General features: G+C 38.2%; 1 protein-coding gene across 1 annotated transcript; it reads right to left on the reverse strand.

Moving 5' to 3' along the window:
* Positions 1-2,977: 2,977 nt before the first annotated feature.
* On the reverse strand, positions 2,978-16,803 carry LOC134656278 (clavesin-1-like). Its single transcript, XM_063511797.1, has 6 exons — positions 16,705-16,803; positions 11,359-11,453; positions 8,568-8,712; positions 6,222-6,313; positions 5,907-6,008; positions 2,978-3,327 (listed from the first exon to the last, which is right to left on the reverse strand). The coding sequence occupies exons 1-6, from the start codon at positions 16,712-16,714 to the stop codon at positions 3,028-3,030; spliced, it is 744 nt and encodes a 247-aa protein (XP_063367867.1). The 5' UTR covers positions 16,715-16,803; the 3' UTR covers positions 2,978-3,027.
* Positions 16,804-18,285: the final 1,482 nt, after the last annotated feature.

Raw genomic sequence — 18,285 nt, forward strand, 5'->3', positions numbered from 1 at the left:
TCTTGTGTTGGAATAAAAGTTGAAAGTGTTTGTGTTAGTGACATGATTCAAGATGTCAGAATTTGAGCAGTTTTGTTTCATTACTTATATTGGTAGATCCGTTAGTAGACTACACAACTACACATACATAGGTAGGTAATAGGGTTGATGACACATGTTGAATTTTATAACAAAATCTAGTAAAATAGATAGCAAACGAGCAATTTATCACAATAATGTGGATATTAAAATAAAATATTGAAAAATTACAAAAATACAGGACCTGAAAGTTTCAAAATTTAAGTTTTTTTTAACTTCCAAAACTTTCTTTGTATACCAACTATATACATAAACGCAATATTTCACCGACAAAAACGCAATTTTCTTGTTTTGTCCATACTACAAGATGGGCTCCCAGAGACCTTGATGTCACGTTCCCTTGCCGTTTTGTATAGGGCGTTTCGCGAGTGAAGTGCGACTGCATCGTTCTCACTTGTCACTGACAGTTCGTAAACCTTATTTCAAATATATAAGGCCCACTAAAGGTCCATAAAGAGTGTTACACAGATTCTTGGTCTGAATAAAATAACAATAACTAGTTTTTGTATCAGACGAATAGATCTGCATGTGTGCATGTGTGTGTGGTGTGGTGTTGTGGTGCATGAGGCGGCTGACCGCGGCGAAGTCGGTCGTCCTCGCTCATAATTGTCGTCCCTCATAAGGTGAATACCCTCATCCGCCGCAGGTTTTACACGCTGTCGAATTTCATTATAAATATTACCGCTCACAACTACTTTTCTGGCCAATTCAAACTTACATTTTAAAAACCTGAATGATCTCACTTTGTTATCATTTGCCCGTGCGTCTGACTTGCGCTAATACATGTAGGTACCTACGTGTAAGTACCTACGATCAAGTATCAGCGCAATGCACGCGCGAATAAACTACATTTAGATATGATTTTGACATCAAAATGTAAGTTCCATGTTTGAATTGGCCTCCAATGCTAGTCAATCAGTCGTCTTTGGTATTCGCTGACGGCTACGGCCCAATTCCAACAATGCTTCTAAGAGATCACTGCGGTACGATACGACATATATCAGGGTCAAAAGTGACCTTTTTGGGTTCACGAAATGTCACTTTTGACACTGACAGATCGTTATAGTACCGCAGTGCAGCAAAAGTTCATACGGAACCCTCGGTGCACGAGTTAAATAAACTCGCATTAATAATTTGACCATAGAAAAAAAGAAAAGAAACCATCATTGGTCTTTCTCATTTCTAGCAGATATCAACATTATAATTATAGTATTGTATAAAGAAACTATAGTGCGTCAAGCAAATCTTGTCAGTAGCAATGTACTGCAAATTAAAGTAGGGTAACACCATGTAACACTCAAAGAGCAGAATTGCGCTAAGAAAAGCAGCAATGTACATCGAACCAAAACGTGTTTATTTTTCCGCCCTTCATACGTCAGTTCGAGTGAATTATCATAACCTCAAATTTTAGTAATGTTTACCGTCAACGAGCATGATTGTACATTGTAGGCACCTTAGCTTTGCTTGAAGTCATGCATAATCTTGGTATTTAATGATGACAGCAGAAATTTCTCTTGAAATAGAAACGATTCAGAATGTAAACAATAAGATGATGATACACACAGATGACACGCGATTTTGGAATTATTCGAACACAGTGTTGCTAACCCGCGATTTTTCAAATTTGCCGCCTTTCACTACTGACAAGATTTGGTTGATCCAGTATAGTTCAAATTTTGAAAAAAGTCACTAGTGTCACTATACTCTCTTATCGCTGCCATCGGACAGCTGCATGGTTAAGGGTCTCATTAGCGGAATAAGTTTTTGGCAAAAATTTCATTTTTGGTACAAGCTTTTATCGCTGACTGTACTTTTCTTACGACAGACAACTAATACTCATCGAGACAATTCTAAAAACCCCTAACACAATCAGGTTGCGTTGTTTCATCACAGAGTTCCTATGGCCACCTCGTCTCCATCATCAGATCAGTTCGACAGTACCATATTATTGTATTGTCATCAGAACTACATACAGCTGCCAATTTTCATGACGCTACGATCCTTGGAAGATGGTTAAATTAGTTACCTTAGATTCCATTTGGTACATAGTTACATACAGGTCGACCCAATAAAAGCTTGTTAAAAATGAAGGAACAGGACAACACTAACTCATTATTTATTAGTGAAATAATATAAAACATCAAACGAAACGTCTTTATTTTGTAAAAATGTCGATGCGTATAAAAATCAACGCTTCTTTCTTGAATCAATTTCTATGTAACTTGTATATTGTGTAGGCGTGAATACTTACAGCTAGGAGTAAAAAAAATGTTTGCCAAAAACAATTCAATATTATAGAGGTTTTTGTTACCGACTGTACTTTTCTAACTACATATTGAGACGATTTTAACGATCCCAAAGTCGGTGGGATTGTATTATTTCTTTACTATACAGAATTTAGGCCATCATCAGACCATCAAGTAGAATAAACATTATTATTAGCACATTATGTAAGTGTGCTGTATTCGGTAAGAAAATGTTTTAATTCATTCTAACATTTTCTACAAGCATTGCATTGATACTAGTTATTTTTATGGACTAGGTAGGTAGTAGGTAGGTTACAATTCCCAACAATTTACTTACTAAATAACATGAGATCGTATTAGTACCATCACACATTTAATGTAAAATGTTACAGCTGTGTTTTGTATAGAAATCAAAACACATTTTCATTTAGACATGAAACCGAGCATAAATGAAATATTTTCTATTTATAAAATCTTAATTCTTACACATAATAAAAAAATTTTTTTTCACTCAGTATAGTCGAATTGTATGTAGAACTAATTTTAGTAATTTAATTAAAAAAAAACACAAATAACTATTAATTCCATATTCCACCAACCACAATTGACGGATTGTTCATCGGCGGTAAACTATGAAATTTCCAATTACAGTAAAATTTAGCGACGTTAATGGTGCCGACCCTTATAGTTAGGTATCTATTCATCACTCTTTTATCGCCCATCCGAATTCCTTCATCTCCCGATCGAAGGCCTCGTCTCTGTACTTTCTGATCTTGTTGAACCAGGTCCCAACAGTGGCGTGGTGCCGGCACGTGCCCCCGTACCGCGGCGGGAGGCACTCGGGGTCCACTATCCGGCGCAACGACTCCAGGTCGTGGCCGTGGAAGTGGATCATCTTCCACGCCTTCTTGGGGATGAAGCGCTTGAAGAGGAAGAAGAACGTGTTGAGAAGCCAGTTGTAGTTGATGATGTGGCAGGAGTTCAACACGCAGGGGATCGCCGACTGGAAAATCAGGAAATGAGGATAAACGAGCAAAGCTAACTGCAGATGGCGTTGCAATCTTTTCAGTTCCAGCTTCTGGGCGTTCAAATTGTAGGTTTAAATTGGGAAAAAATACTAGTTTCTTTGTTCATGGAGTATGAATTAATAGGGTATATTGAGCGGAGCGGAAGATATAGGTACACCATAAAGTTGGTGCCTAACCTAATTTATGAGGAATTTCTCAGAGATTCATACCTTAAATCCTTAACGCAAGACCTAATCAAGAAAAATATATTTTACAATTATTATTTTTTAATTTAAGGGTTTTTATTATTTGTTTCTTGTTTTAATCCTTGACATAAAACAATTTGTACAAACAGCAACATTCTTAATTGTCCATCGGAGGACCTTATGCTTTTTTTAATAATATTAATTATTAAAAAAAGCATAAGGTCCTCCGATGGACAATTAAGAATGTTGCTATTTTTCGATCTATCTAAAGCCTTCAATTTCGTTTCCCATAGTATATTATTAACAAAACTCGAAAAACTCGGAATTCGAGGGCCGGCTCTCCAATGGATATCATCATATTTGGAAAACAGATATCAATGCGTCCAAATTACAAGAAAAAGTGAAACTAACGAGATGACTAACTACTCATCTGGATTTACATGCAATCCGTACGGGGTCCCACAGGGAAGTGTTTTGGGCCCAATACTATTTTTTTTACTTTACAATAAAAGTGATTGTATTTTATTTGCTGACGATATATGTATGATTGTGACATCCAACAAAGATAATTATACAGTTTATGACCACGAACAAGATATTAATAATACGATTAGTAAAGTGAAAGATTGGCTTTATTCGAATAACTTAAAAATTAACCTAGATAACTCTAAATTTATGTATGTTAATAAATCAATGAACCCGAATTTGAATATTAATGTGAATGTTTCAAGCATAGAAAATGTTATGCAAACTAAATTCCTAGGAGTAATTCTAGACGAGAATCTGGACTGGAAGGCACAATTGGAGAACGTTGCTAACCGGATAAATAAATTTGTGTTTGCACTCAAACAACTCGGTAGAGTTACTGATACCAAAACGGCAATATCCTCTGCTATCATGCATACGTAGAGTCCGTTTTACGCTATGGCTTAATAATGTGGGGCAATAGCACCGATTTAAATAGAGCATTTGTCGCACAAAAAAATGCATTCGTGCAATACACGGGATGCGACCAGGTGAATCATGCAGACCACTTTTTAAAGGGCTTGGTTTGTTATCCTTCCGTCTTTTTATATTTATGAAATGTGCATGTTTGTTCATAAGCACAAAGATTTATTTAAAAAAGTCTGTGATAGCTATCCACGCTCTTGCCGCAATCCGGATAGACTACTTCCTGATGAACATCCGAGATTAGCTAAACTAAAAAAGCTGCACGATAATGTGTCTTAATATGTATAATACATTAGGTACCGAATCATATGAAGACATTAAATATTATAGCATTCAAGCGAAAACTGCATCAATGGCTAAATAACTACAATTTCAATAGCACAAATGAATTCTTGGACATGAAATTTAATTAATTAGACTTGACTTGTATGTATAACATTACTAATTAATCTATCTATCTATCTATCTAATCTAATACCTTTAAACGATTCTTGTATATTTATTTATTTATATGTATATATATTTCGGGGATCTCGGAAACGGCTCTAACGATTTCGATGAAAATTGCTAAATGGGGGTTTTTGGGGGCGAAAAATCGATCTAGCTAGGTCTTATCTCTGGGAAAACGCGCATTTTTGGGTTTTTATATGTTTTCCGAGCAAAGCTCGGTCTCCCAGATATTATATTATAAATAGAGACATTATTTGTATATGTTTTGAATGATAGTTTATAAGTTTTGTTTGTACATATTTTGCATACCATTTATGGTTAAACCTATCGCATGAACACCGATGTACCTGGTAATGTTTATCGCAAATAAAAGATTCTTCTTAAGGTTTACGAACTGTCTATTAACAGTGTGGGCAATGATGGTACATAAAAAATAATCATCTCTTATGAATCTATAATCATGCACATTGCCCCATCAGGTATTTCTTCAGATTAGACACTGCAGTTGCAGCCGGATTGTGTCGCAGTAGTTAGATTGATGTTTGTTATGTAATAATGTTACTTACATACTCGCAACTGACGACTGAGGTAGGTAATATGGTTGGTCTGTGTTCCTGCGCCATATCTAAAGGTCTAAGGATAAACTAAAGAAAGGATACGGAACGAGAAGTGTTTGACTTAAAAAAAAATACTAATAAATTTAGTCATAACTCACTCCACTTCAACTTTGTATGTTTTTAGATGCTATGCATTTTAATTTCGACCAGAAACGATGTAATTTTTCACAGTTTGACGGAATTATATGTAGATCTCTCGGACTACATTTGCATCAAAGTCAGGTATGTACCTATAGACCTATTCTTTAGCTGTACCTAGGCTTCCTTAACTACCCAAGTACTCATAAAGACTGTTGGAACTATTTCCTGTGTTGTGTGTATGTTGGGTTGAAGAAAGGCGTTTGAAGTTACCCCCATGAGGCAGACGATCTGGTACGCGATGGTGGGCGTGAGCGTGGCCACGTGCTTCATGGTGATGCCGGCCATGTCTACGATCACGGTGCCGCCGATCACCTGTATATAACACATGCAGAACACATAACTTATACAATCACAACACAAGGTAGCAACCACAGTGAAGCTCTTCAATTGTGAAGACGACAATTCGCTTTACAGGCCAATTCGAACGTGCGCTGACATCAACCCGATATTAAAATGATATTTTCTGGTGATCATAATTCATAATGTTAACATACACTTACTTACATGTAAAACATCATTAGTTACCTGCATCTTGGGCGAGCGCAGCCCGATCTCCATCATGGCCATGGCCACCCGCACCAGCTCCTCCACGGGGTAGTCATCAGGGTCCCATGTTCCTGCATGGAGAAACACAACATTACCTACAATTAAAACAGATGGCTATGCATCTCTACTGAAAATAGTTTATTGCACGTTTCTTTAACCTTAGTGTGGGTAAGTAGGTAACCTACTAATAAAACCATTAAGGTGAGGTGGACTGAGCAGAGGACAAAAGTGCATTTCATTTAAGTATAAAGAATTGTGTTAGTTGTGTATTTTATTAATAATATTATATGTTTGAATTTTTTTTACCGTTGATGATTAAACAAATAAATGCCTTATACGAGTATCATATTGATACCTAATTAATATTCGGAACATTATTGTAACTTACTACAGGTCTTTGCTACATGAATACCTACACTACATGAATAAGATCAATTCGCTTGATAGAAAATCAATTCAAAAATCAATAAAATCAACACAATCTACACATACAGGTACAATGTATAAAAAGCGGCCAAGTGCGAGTCGGACTCGCCCATGAAGGGTTCCGTATTTAGGCGATTTATGACGTATAAAAAAAAACGACTTACTAGATCTCGTTCAAACCAATTTTCGGTGGAAGTTTACATGGTAATGTGCATCATATATTTTTTTTTAGTTTTATCATTCTCTTATTTTAGAAGTTACAGGGGGGGGGACACACATTTTACCACTTTGGAAGTGTCTCTCGCGCAAACTATTCAGTTTAGAAAAAAATGATATTAGAAACCTCAATATCATTTTTGAAGACCTATCCATAGATACCCCACAAGTATGGGTTTGATGAAAAAAAATTTTTTGAGTTTCAGTTCGAAGTATGGGGAACCCCAAAATTTATTGTTTTTTTTTCTATTTTTGTGTGAAAATCTTAATGCGGTTCACAGAATACATCTACTTACCAAGTTTCAACAGTATAGTTCTTATAGTTTCGGAGAAAAGTGGCTGTGACATACGGACGGACAGACAGACGGACAGACGGACAGACAGACAGACAGACATGACGAATCTATAAGGGTTCCGTTTTTTGCCATTTGGCTACGGAACCCTAAAAAGCATCTTTTGCAGAAATCGAAGGCATGACCCCCATGTCCCATGTGGGTGCTCGCGACGGCGCGCGCCGGCGGCTCGGCTCTGAGATCTGGGCCGGTCACAGAGGCCGACCGGTTCGTTACGTTACATTACGTTAGGCATGCATAACCGGCGCACAAGCGCTTTGATTGGCTGCCGAGTTCGCGTTCGAGGCGCCGGCGCCGGCGCATGGATTGAAATTGTATTGAATCGATTTGTAAATAGTGCAGCCGGTTTGACTTAAGCAGGCATATTCTATTTTTAGGGTTCCGTACCTCAAAAGGAAAAAACGGAACCTAACTTACCTAATAGGATCACTCGTGCGTCTGTCTGTCCATCCGTCTGTCACAGCGTATTTTCTCCGAAACTACTGGACCAATTAAGTTGAAATTTGGTACACATATGTAAGTTTGTAACCCAAAGATGGACGTGTAACGTAAATAAATGAATTTTAAATATGGAGGCCATTTTTGGGGGGTAAATGAGAAAATAAAATAAACAAGTTTTTCAAACTATATCGTGTTACATATCAAATGAAAGAGTTCATTGTAAGAATCTCAAATATTTTTTTTTATAATTTTAGGATAAATAGTTTAGCAGTTATTCAAGAAAATAGGCAAAAATGACCATTCCCCCCCCCCGTATCTCCGAAACTACTGGGTCTAAAATTTTGAAAAAAATACATAAATTAGTTCTTTACCTATAGATGACAGAAAAACCTATTAGAAATGTGCAGTCAAGCGTGAGTTGGACTTAATTACTTAGTTTTTGATCCTGCGGGTTTTAATAGACATTTCACTCACGTTTCACATAAAAAAATACATTGTAAAAACTTGTGTAATGTACGGAACCCTTGGAACGCGAGTCTGACTCGCACTTGGCCGGTTTTATATTATAGGATATGAATATCTGCCCACCCCAGCCGGTCCAGCATGCGGCCCTCGTACGCGCAGCCCACGCGGTCCAGCCCCACAGGTCCACAGCTGGGCAACACTCACCGAACCGCAGTATAGTCACGCGGCCGACGCCCGGCCGGTCCAGCATGCGGCCCTCGTAGGCGCAGCCCACGCGGGCGAGCCCCACAGGCCCACAGCTGGGCAACACTCACCGAACCGCAGTATAGTCACGCGGCGGACGCCCAACCGGTCCAGCATGCGGCCCTCGTAGGCGCAGCCCACGCGGGCCAGCCCCACAGGCCCACAGCTGGGCAACACTCACCGAACCGCAGTATAGTCACGCGGCCGACGCCCGGCCGGTCCAGCATGCAGCCCTCGTAGGCGCAGCCCACGCGGGCCAGCCCCCACAGGTCCACGTCCCGGTAAAGCTCGGGGTACTGCTCCAGGAACCGGCAATAACGCACCAGCTGTGGAACATTACATTTTAGGATACAATACAATCGCTGTAGCCGCGATACTCGCAAAACATGCATAATTTTGTACCTAGTACTGCTAGCCGCATTGACGCCAGTCTCGAACGCAGGCAAGACAAGTAGGAACAGTCAAATGAGAATAAGGATGGTATCTACAACTATACCTATACTCGCACTGGCTCTAAGCAAAAACAGGCTTAATAAGTACTCATCTCGCGTCTCGTGTCAAATCAAAAATCATTAGTTGATTAGCTTCCGCTTTCTAAATTTTCCCATTAAATCTAGAATGTTTTCGTATTTAGTTTTCCAAAGAAACTAATAATACAAAAACATAACATAAGTATCTACCTACACAAACAGGACTAAAGTTATAAAAACTTAGAGCTTGTTAGATTTGACAATTCATGATTAATGATATGGGTCAGTCACCATGACATTATCTTCAGCTAAAGAAGGCCTTACAAAATCATTCATTACGTATATGGCTATTGAATGTAATGGACTTGGCTTGATCAATAAGATTTTAAATTATTTAGCCGCTGCCAATGTTGTGCGGATTTGAACGAAATCTACAGCTAACTAGGGGCCCGATTCGGATTTTGAACTAGACATCTATTAGACATCACCAAGATACGACAACGATATTTTTAGGATCTAGCCTGTCAACTTTGACATTTACGCGATTCTGGAGATACTTTATCCAAGTCACATCTAATAGATATCTAATGGAAATCGTTCTTTCATACGATATTTTAACGTCAAAGTAACATTGGTTGCCCGAATTCTGCCCGAATCGAGGGCATGGCATGAGTGGTGGGGATAACTGACAGAACGGGATAGTCTTATGTATCTTTCACTAGGAGTAGCAGAGAAAGCGCTATTATTGTTTGTCTTTGTCACAGTCTCATATTTTTTTATTCCCCACCGTAGTTTATGGTGGGATACAAACAATGCGTAAACGTCAAATTGGTGTGAAACATATGAACAGTACAAAGATTATCAGGAAAAATATTGAAATCAGTGTTTCGTGTGCACGTAGTAGTACTTAACAATTCAACAAATATGGTGAATTGCTCAGTTTTGCGCTGCACAAGTGACTGCCGGCAAAAACAGGACAACGTATCATTTCACAGGTAAATACAGTATTTTATACTTCGGTCACATTATCATGCTTAGTAACAGCATCCTACAATCTATATCAATTAAAATCTGAGTAGAAAAAGCATTTACAGTAAATAATAACTCGGGTAAAATAATTAACCTATAAATATTTCCTGATAAATTAACCGACCAAATTACTTACGCATATTGACAGTAAGCCGTCACCCTTTTAATAAAGTGTATTCAATTTAGTCGCATTGCTATTAGTCGAGGGATACCAGCCCGTGATGCATACAATTACCCCAAAATTCGGGTATTTTGTATTTTAATAACATTTTTATAAATAATTTTGCTGTAGAACTGGACATATAATACTAACAATAAAATTGAACTGTGTTTAAATTAGAATGTAAATTATATTTATTTAAGCATTACGGATTCTTTCTAACGTTATAGGGGGTTTTGCCACGACTCAGAGAATCTAATTGATATGCTGCAGGCACTAATTCTTAATTTTGCAATAAGAGTGACAGATTACAAAATGAATATTTCGTTTATTACCTCCAGATTTCCACAAGATGCAGGCACGCGTGCTAAATGGATTTTAGCAACCGGAAGGAGAAACTGGGCACCGACGCAAAACTGCCGGATATGCTCAAAGCATATTACGAAAACCTACCTTTTCTATTTCTTCCTGTGGCACACAGTATGCTAAAAATTCTTTCTTTAGGCGTGCTTGTAATATGTATAATGAATCGCTTAATGATATAGACATTTTTGTTCATTGTTTGTCCGTTTTCAAGAACAAAGTTCGACATATTTTGTTTACTAGTAATTGAAAAATTGTTTCAAGTAAATATTTTGCATTGTTTTCTTACTTTATTTGCGTGTTGTACTCACAACTATACCTACGGGTAATTTATAATTAAGTAACCTATTTACTTTTCATTGTAATAGTCAACTTAGTAACGTATGAAACTTTAGGCCTATTTTTAGTCATTTTTGTAAGACTTATTTGTATAGCCTGACCAGTAATATATGATAATTGTCAAGAGGGCGCTGTTATTCTCATGTATAGGGTGACAATTCAGTGTAGTATGAAAAAATTAGTTCGAGTGAAATTCCGCAACATGGCGCACCCTCAATAGATCCTGGTTCACCTATAAAAGGCTGTTTGTTTTCTAAATAAATAAAAAAAAAGAAAATTGGCCCATTGATATTTTATTTATCGCTGCGTCTTACGTAGGCGAACAACTCGCGAACGTGATTAAAATTACCCCAATATTTGATAATATTGGGGTAATTTTTAACTATATGGTATCCCCGGGTTTGTGACGTCATCTATGTCTATCCCTTACGGGGGCACGCGGTAGGCCACATCTATAGAAATACTACCATCTATGGCCCGAATTGAGCTGCAAAAGAGAACTAGTTGAAATCTAAACTATAACGTATCTAGAATGGATCTAGTATTACGTGTCATCTCTTGTGAATATTTTGAAGTTCGAATACGGCAGTAGTAGTAACGTCGGTATGAACCTGTCTGTGCGCGCGCGGCACGACGAAGCGGCGCGCGCGCAGGAACCGTAACAGGAACGAGTCGTCCATGCGCCTCGGCGCGCACTCCCCGCGCTCTGGAACACATAATAACACAATCATGTGAAAAAATACACAAACTAATACGCGCCTGCTGCATAATTAACAAATCTTTTTTTTTTTCGACATAATAGGATCATAATTTACATAAAATTATAACAAACACACACTCATATAGTCACAGCTTAACCCTTAATTTGGCAGAAAATAAAAAACTTGATTCTGACTTTTATGTGCACATTTATTTATTATTATACCTTTAAATATGTCCTAAAAATGTTTAGATTTCCTGAAAATCGAATGTAAAGTATTTTTAACAAAAACGCATGCTCATCAAACCTAGTGTGTTAAATATACTTAACAAATTCCAAAAAAGGGTATCGAAATAAAGACAATAATAACATTTTTTTGCAATTTAATTCAAAGCGAAAGGTCAAAAAGATCTCGAGATCACACTATTTAATCAGTTACAGGAAAAGGCAGTAGAGCTAATAGGCGTTTCGAACGTTAAACCTAAAAAGCAAAAAAAAAGAACACCTTGCAGCGTAAGCCATTATCATGCAGTTTTTTTTAATTACGTTAATTTTATTGGTGCATTTCTGAGCTTAACTTATGTATTTTTTTCAAAGACACCGGTATTCCAATTAACTCCATTTTTAAGATATCATTTAGTTTCCTCGAATATACATCCATACGCCAAAGTGAACGGAGTTTTATAAAAAAAAACATATATATAAACGTGTATAGCGTTCGCTTTGTTGCATACTAAGCTATAAATGTATAACGAATCAAACTATAGCATTCAATCTCTTCTATTATGGTAAAATATAAAGGTAATAGGCAGTGAAATTTGTTAAATTATTAAAACTGGAACATAACGTTTTGTCAATAATGCTTAACTAACCAGGCGCGGTCAAAATCTCGCACCATAAAGTTTTGTTAAAAATGCTTAACAGTTGTGATCGCTTGCTTATTACATGGAAATGACTTGACGAATAGGTATGATATGTAAAGTATACGTAATACTATAATTAAATATAATGATAGTACCTATATGCAGTAAAATTTCGCGTAATAAAAAAAAAAAAAAACAAATACCTGGACAGAACGCCGTGTCGAGCTTCTACTCGCTATGTTGATTCACTACTAACATATAACATTTTTGCCTGTAAAATTTATTTTTTTTCCTTATTCTCTATAAATGAAAGGATACATAGAAATTAAAAACTTAGAATTTACGTAAAAAATAACATGTCTACATTTTTTCAAACTAAGTGTTAAGTATACTTGACTGATGCGCCAAATTAAGGGTTAACCTTGCCTTTTCTCTGCCCAACTCCAATCTTTTAGTTAAAAGCCTGCAATCCTGACAAAGGTCCAAAAATCCTGACGTGTCAGAGAAAATCCTGACTTGTGGCAACCCTACATACAAACGCCCGGTATCACAAAGTGATTTATGCTATAATCATGTCTTGCCATCCTTGATAAATGGGATCATAAAAATTACATTCGGATTGCGACTGCAAACGGGAAATGGTAAATATCTCGCTTTATGCATATAAATGTAATGCATTTTGTAAATACTTTGACAAATATTTTTTAGCTGAAAAATATGATTGCGGGCGATTATATCCACTGACTCGTTGATATTCAGATAACAGCCTGCAAAATACATTTCTTTTACATATCTACCTACACTTGAATGGTCTACTTTGTTTGTAACTAATACATTTATCGTTTGAAACTCTCAGTATATACAGTTGGTAAGTGGTAAGTAAGTACCTATAGGAAAAAAATTTCAAGGACATTACTACCATCTAGCTACTCCCTCCCTCTCATATTGTAAACAGGTACGTATATAATTATCACCATTTAAGGCTCGTTGACATGATTTAGTTTCCATATAAACATACCAAATTAACTTAACTAATTTAATGTCCTAATGCCACTCTAAATAAATGAAGGTAAATTAAGTATTAGTTTTTTTATTGAACTCAACATAACTGTTGTGTTTGGCATCTCTCTGACGTGCAGAAGGTAGAATGGTAGTGTATAAGTAGGACCTACTCATTCAGGTCTCAACATTACTCAAACTATGATTATTACTTTATGCTACCGGTACGCAGCTTCGGTAATCCAATGAGTCACGCTCTTAATATACCTATATCGTTAAATTACATTAAGATACATTATGCTAAAAGGTTTAGCTGATCTTGAATTGTAAGTCATTATTCTATTAGAAGTAAATTTGTTTGAAGTTTGAATGCTAAAAAGTTTAAAAATCTGGCGACTATCAACTAGGTACAAAACGTTACGGTTAAAGCAGCGCAGCGAATAATACTCTAATTACCAGTATTACCACCACCAAATAAACACAAGTGAACAGACTTCTTTACGGTACTGAGACGATATGATTACAGTGCACAGTGCTGAACCCATTGTTAGACGGTATATAATAAGCATGCTACCGAGCGCTCGTTAACAGTATCGTCTCCGTGTAGGTCATTATTTTTGTAATAGGACATCAAAATTAGATCTTCAACTACAAAAAAGTTTTGAGATGTAATGTGAAACCAAGTCGGTTATTTTAGTCAGTGCCAGGCGGCCAGGGGGTTTAACACCGTATCAATAAAGATATCTTTAATTTTTAATACGTATAATGACTTGGCCATCGCACGGCTGCATAATGACATAAGGATCATCGTCAACTATTAAAAATAATTCTAAATGAACGTAACGCTAGCGCTAATCACATGCATGATGCAGTTTGAGCATTATACATATATACGATTACGGTACGAGTAAAGCATTATGTGCGATTGCCAAGTCGTTATATGTATTAAAAATTAAAGATATCTTATTGATACGGTGTTAAGCCGCCTGGCACTGACTAAAATAACCGACTTGGTTTCACATTACATCTCAAAACTTTTTTCTAGTTGAAGAATTGCGTTGCGAGACTTGCATCTTTTTACATGTAATGTTTTTGATGGGATCTCACCTCTTTTTGTAGGTAGTCCTTCTTTTCGGGTACTACTTCTTGTACAAACTTACTTATGCAGTTCGTAAATCTTTAAAACGTGTCTGATATTGCAATATTTTTAGGTTTTCTATGGCTTGATAAGCTGAAATCTACTTATGTTTAAAATTTGAAGCTTGTGGGTATGCTAGAAGTACCTTAGAATTATGATGATGAGTGTGTCAGTGTCGAAACTAAGGAACTTTGACGTACAATAATTCTTAAACTACAAGTTCAAATTGAATGTTTTTGAGAATATATCTAAAACATGTTGAGCCCTATGTGTCACTGAAAATTCAGAGTTCTAGCTTTAGCCAGCATAAAATTACAGAGCGTCGAAAATGGCCTGAATCACTTCGAGAAAAGGATGGTACGGCCGTGCCTCTTTATTTTGCTCGACTTGGCGGGGCACTGCCGTGCCCCCAGATAAAATTATACGGTTTTTGAAGTGAACACTTCTTTAGCGGCGCTGGGCACTTTTTGAGATGGGGAAAAAATTATAAACTCGAGAGCGTAAGGACCGTAAGGACCGAAAGGACCACTCAATGACATAATTCAATAAAGCTACATCTTGATGAAATCGCTAATAAAAGTGAACTCTACTCTAGTACTGGTGAATAAAACTCAAAATACCATGACCAAATATATTTAGATGCGAGGTCTGCAAGGTAACTTTACAATTTCTATTCGAATTTTAAACAAATAAAGCTACATCTTGATGAAATCGCTAATAAAAGTGAACTCTTGTACTGGTGAATAAAACTCAAAATGCCATGACCAAATATATTTAGATGCGAGGTCTGCAAGGTAACTTTACAATCTCTATTCGAATTTTGAACAATTAACGCTACAAATTTGAACTTCGAATTTTAAACAAGCGTAAGGCCCTAATCGCATGGCAGCTTTTTCAACGCGCGTTAATAAAGCGTTTGAATGATACAAATATATAAGGATACATGTGTATTTATTCACACGACTGCGACTATGATGACTGATGATGGCTTGACCGTCTGTGTAAAATAGCGAAAGAAAATGAGTGAGTACTTTATAAATATACTAGATGAAAACCCGGCTTCGCTCGGGTGAAATGTAGATATTTCTGTAGTTATCGGTTCTCAAGGAATATTAAAGGTAAAGCAAGGCATAGATTTGTATAGCACCGTTCATTAATATAGGAAATATAAGGTTCGTAAATATAGGAAATTAAAACTGCAAAAGTCAAGAAAAAATATATAGGTGTCAGTTTTTTAATTAATATAATTTTATTGAAGTGAAAACTTCTTTAGCGGCGCTGGGCACTTTTTGAGGTGGGGAAAAAATGATAAACTCGAGCGTAAGGCGATCACGTGACCGTAAGAGGCGTAAGGCGATCACGTGACCGTAAGCCCCGTAAGGTGGCCACTCATAATTTAAGTGGCATTTAAATCAATAAAGAAAAACTCAATGTTATTTGACATTTATATATGTTGCGGATTCCTTTTCAAGACTCTTTAGCTATGTTCAAATAATTTGACGTTGTCATGGCAGCATGTAAATAAACATGTCAATGAAAAAGTGTGATCTTATTTGAGAATGATAATAATATATAATAAATAAATAGAATACCTCCGCTAAACGTATGTACTTATCGTGTTACCGGGCGTCGGTAACATAGTGAGGTGAGTTTTCACTTCTATCGGCACTCCCGGAGTGCAACCGTTGTTGCTTGTTTTTTTACCAACTTAAATGTTTGGGATAGATAACAATTATGTCTGTGGCTTACAATGTCTAAAATTTATCTCCTAGCGCTGCAACAGCAGAGCCTCGTATAACCCATTATTAGCATCCGTATTTAATTGGTTCACTTGGTTCACCAGATTGAAGCGCTGGTGGCCTAGCGGTAAGAGCGTGCGGGTTCGAACCTTGGCTCGTACCAATGAGGAACTTATTACCAGTATTATATACCAGTCGCTTTTCGGTGAAGGAAAACATCGTGAGGAAACCGGACTAATCCCAATACGGGCCTAGTTTACCCTCTGGGTTGGAAGCTCAGATGGCAGTCGCTTTCGTAAAAACTAGTGCCCACGCCAATTACTGGGATTAGTTGCCAAGCGGACCAGTGGCAAAATACCGGGACAACGTGAGGAAGATGAATGATGACTTGGTTCCTTTGGTCGTGGAGCTATCCTCATGGACCAGGAGCTGCGCCAGCTTCTGCAGCTCTGGGTGCTCCTGCGTGTTCCAAATGCCACGTGCCCCCCTCCCCCCCGCAGACACAGCTTTGTCCTCACCGTATACCATATCCCGCAGCTCCTGGACGGCGGCGGGCCTGGTGGCGGGATCCTCGTGGACCAGCTGCCGCGCCAGCTTCTGCAGCTCTGGGTGCTCCTGCGTGTTCCAAATGCCACGTGCCCCCCAAAGACACAGCTTTGTCCTCACCGTATACCATATCCCGCAGCTCCTGGACGGCGGCGGGCCTGGTGGCGGGATCCTCGTGGACCAGCTGCCGCGCCAGCTCCTGCAGTTCTGGGTGCTCCTCGGTGTGCACCTCCGCCTCGAAGGCTATCTCCAGGAAGCACTCGAACATCTTGGTGTCGTTCTGGTGGCTCCCACTCTACAAATCATTATTTAACAAAATAAAACCTTTCACCATGAATCTTTGTAATATGTATAGGTAAATACTATTTCGGGACAGAGTAAAAAGCTAAACCTCCTAATCTACTTCTTTCTCCTTTGCCTTGTACTAATTGTACAGTAGCATCAAAAGTAGCGTACGTATCAAATTTAATAGCGTCATATCAGACTAGGTAGATAATAGTGATTAACATAATTAAGTAATAAAGAGATGCACCGGAGCCTCAGTTATCTCTGAAGACCGCGCCTCCGTCTCCGATCGTTAACGTACACTAGATATGAGCGCCGATAGGCATATAGCCGGCGGCGGCGCGCCGGTCAAAATTGGTCGGCGGCGGCGGCGAATCGGCGGCGTGGCCTTGAAACACCTTCGATTAATGAAAAAAGAATCCAAACCAAAATTTTACTGAAAAAACCATGTTTTTGCTGTAAGAAAGTTATAAAATAAATGCATTTTTTATTTTCAAGGATAATTTATTGATGGTAGTACTTACGAAAAAAATTGATATCGTATAAACTGTGGATAAGCGGTATCGTGCGGCATCAGAGGCGGTCTTAATCTTGGCGAGGCTTTGGCCGGAAGATCTTAGCGAGGCCCTTATCTTTTGTGCTAAGTTAAAAATTGCGGATTGACTGTATCAGGGAAACGTCTTGTCGACAGTCCAAAAAAAAGAGCTCCCGTCATTAACCAATATCGACCCAACAAAACCGATTTGTGTCAAAAAGTGAGGCCCAACGCCGAGCTCCATGTAACACCGAAGACTTGATTTCAACGCCTCCAATGTGAGGCCAGAGGATGAGCTGCAGGTAAGCATACAGCTAAGAATCGAACGCCAAGTGTAAGCTTGGCTGACGGCTGAACGCCTGGAGCGTCGATTGCGACGCGCTTCTGTGCGAGGCCGAGCTGCAAGAGAGCAGAGCGAGGGCGCAGGGCGATAAAGACTGAAGCCATAGTGTTAAAGATCTGGCGCTTTCCTGCGGGCGCATTCGTGCGACGCCAAAGGCCGAGCTGAAATGGAGCTAAGATCGGATAAGGACCAATGCTCAAGCGTTTTAAAACAGGCCGAAAGTTTAGGTCCAAACAGGGCCAAAAACTTGCAGGTTCAGATAACGGCTTAATTCCATGCGAGCGATGCAAGACCAAAGATAGAGCTGCGAGAGAGCAAAGCTTGAAATTTCAACAGTGGCCAAGTTTAATTGAGACCCGATTCCGACGCCCTTCCGTGCGAAGCAACGGC

This window comes from Cydia amplana, chromosome 18 (assembly GCF_948474715.1).
Source record: "Cydia amplana chromosome 18, ilCydAmpl1.1, whole genome shotgun sequence".
NCBI classification, from domain to species: domain Eukaryota; kingdom Metazoa; phylum Arthropoda; class Insecta; order Lepidoptera; family Tortricidae; genus Cydia; species Cydia amplana.

Bases quoted from the DNA above. Each gene is read 5' to 3' on its own strand.
- LOC134656278 (XM_063511797.1), bottom strand. The intron at 8,713-11,358 runs GTTCATACCGAC...AATGTTCCACAG, and splicing joins TGCCGCGCGCGCACAGACAG to CTGGTGCGTTATTGCCGGTT. The intron at 6,314-8,567 runs GTGAGTGTTGCC...TTCTCCATGCAG, and splicing joins CGTGACTATACTGCGGTTCG to GAACATGGGACCCTGATGAC.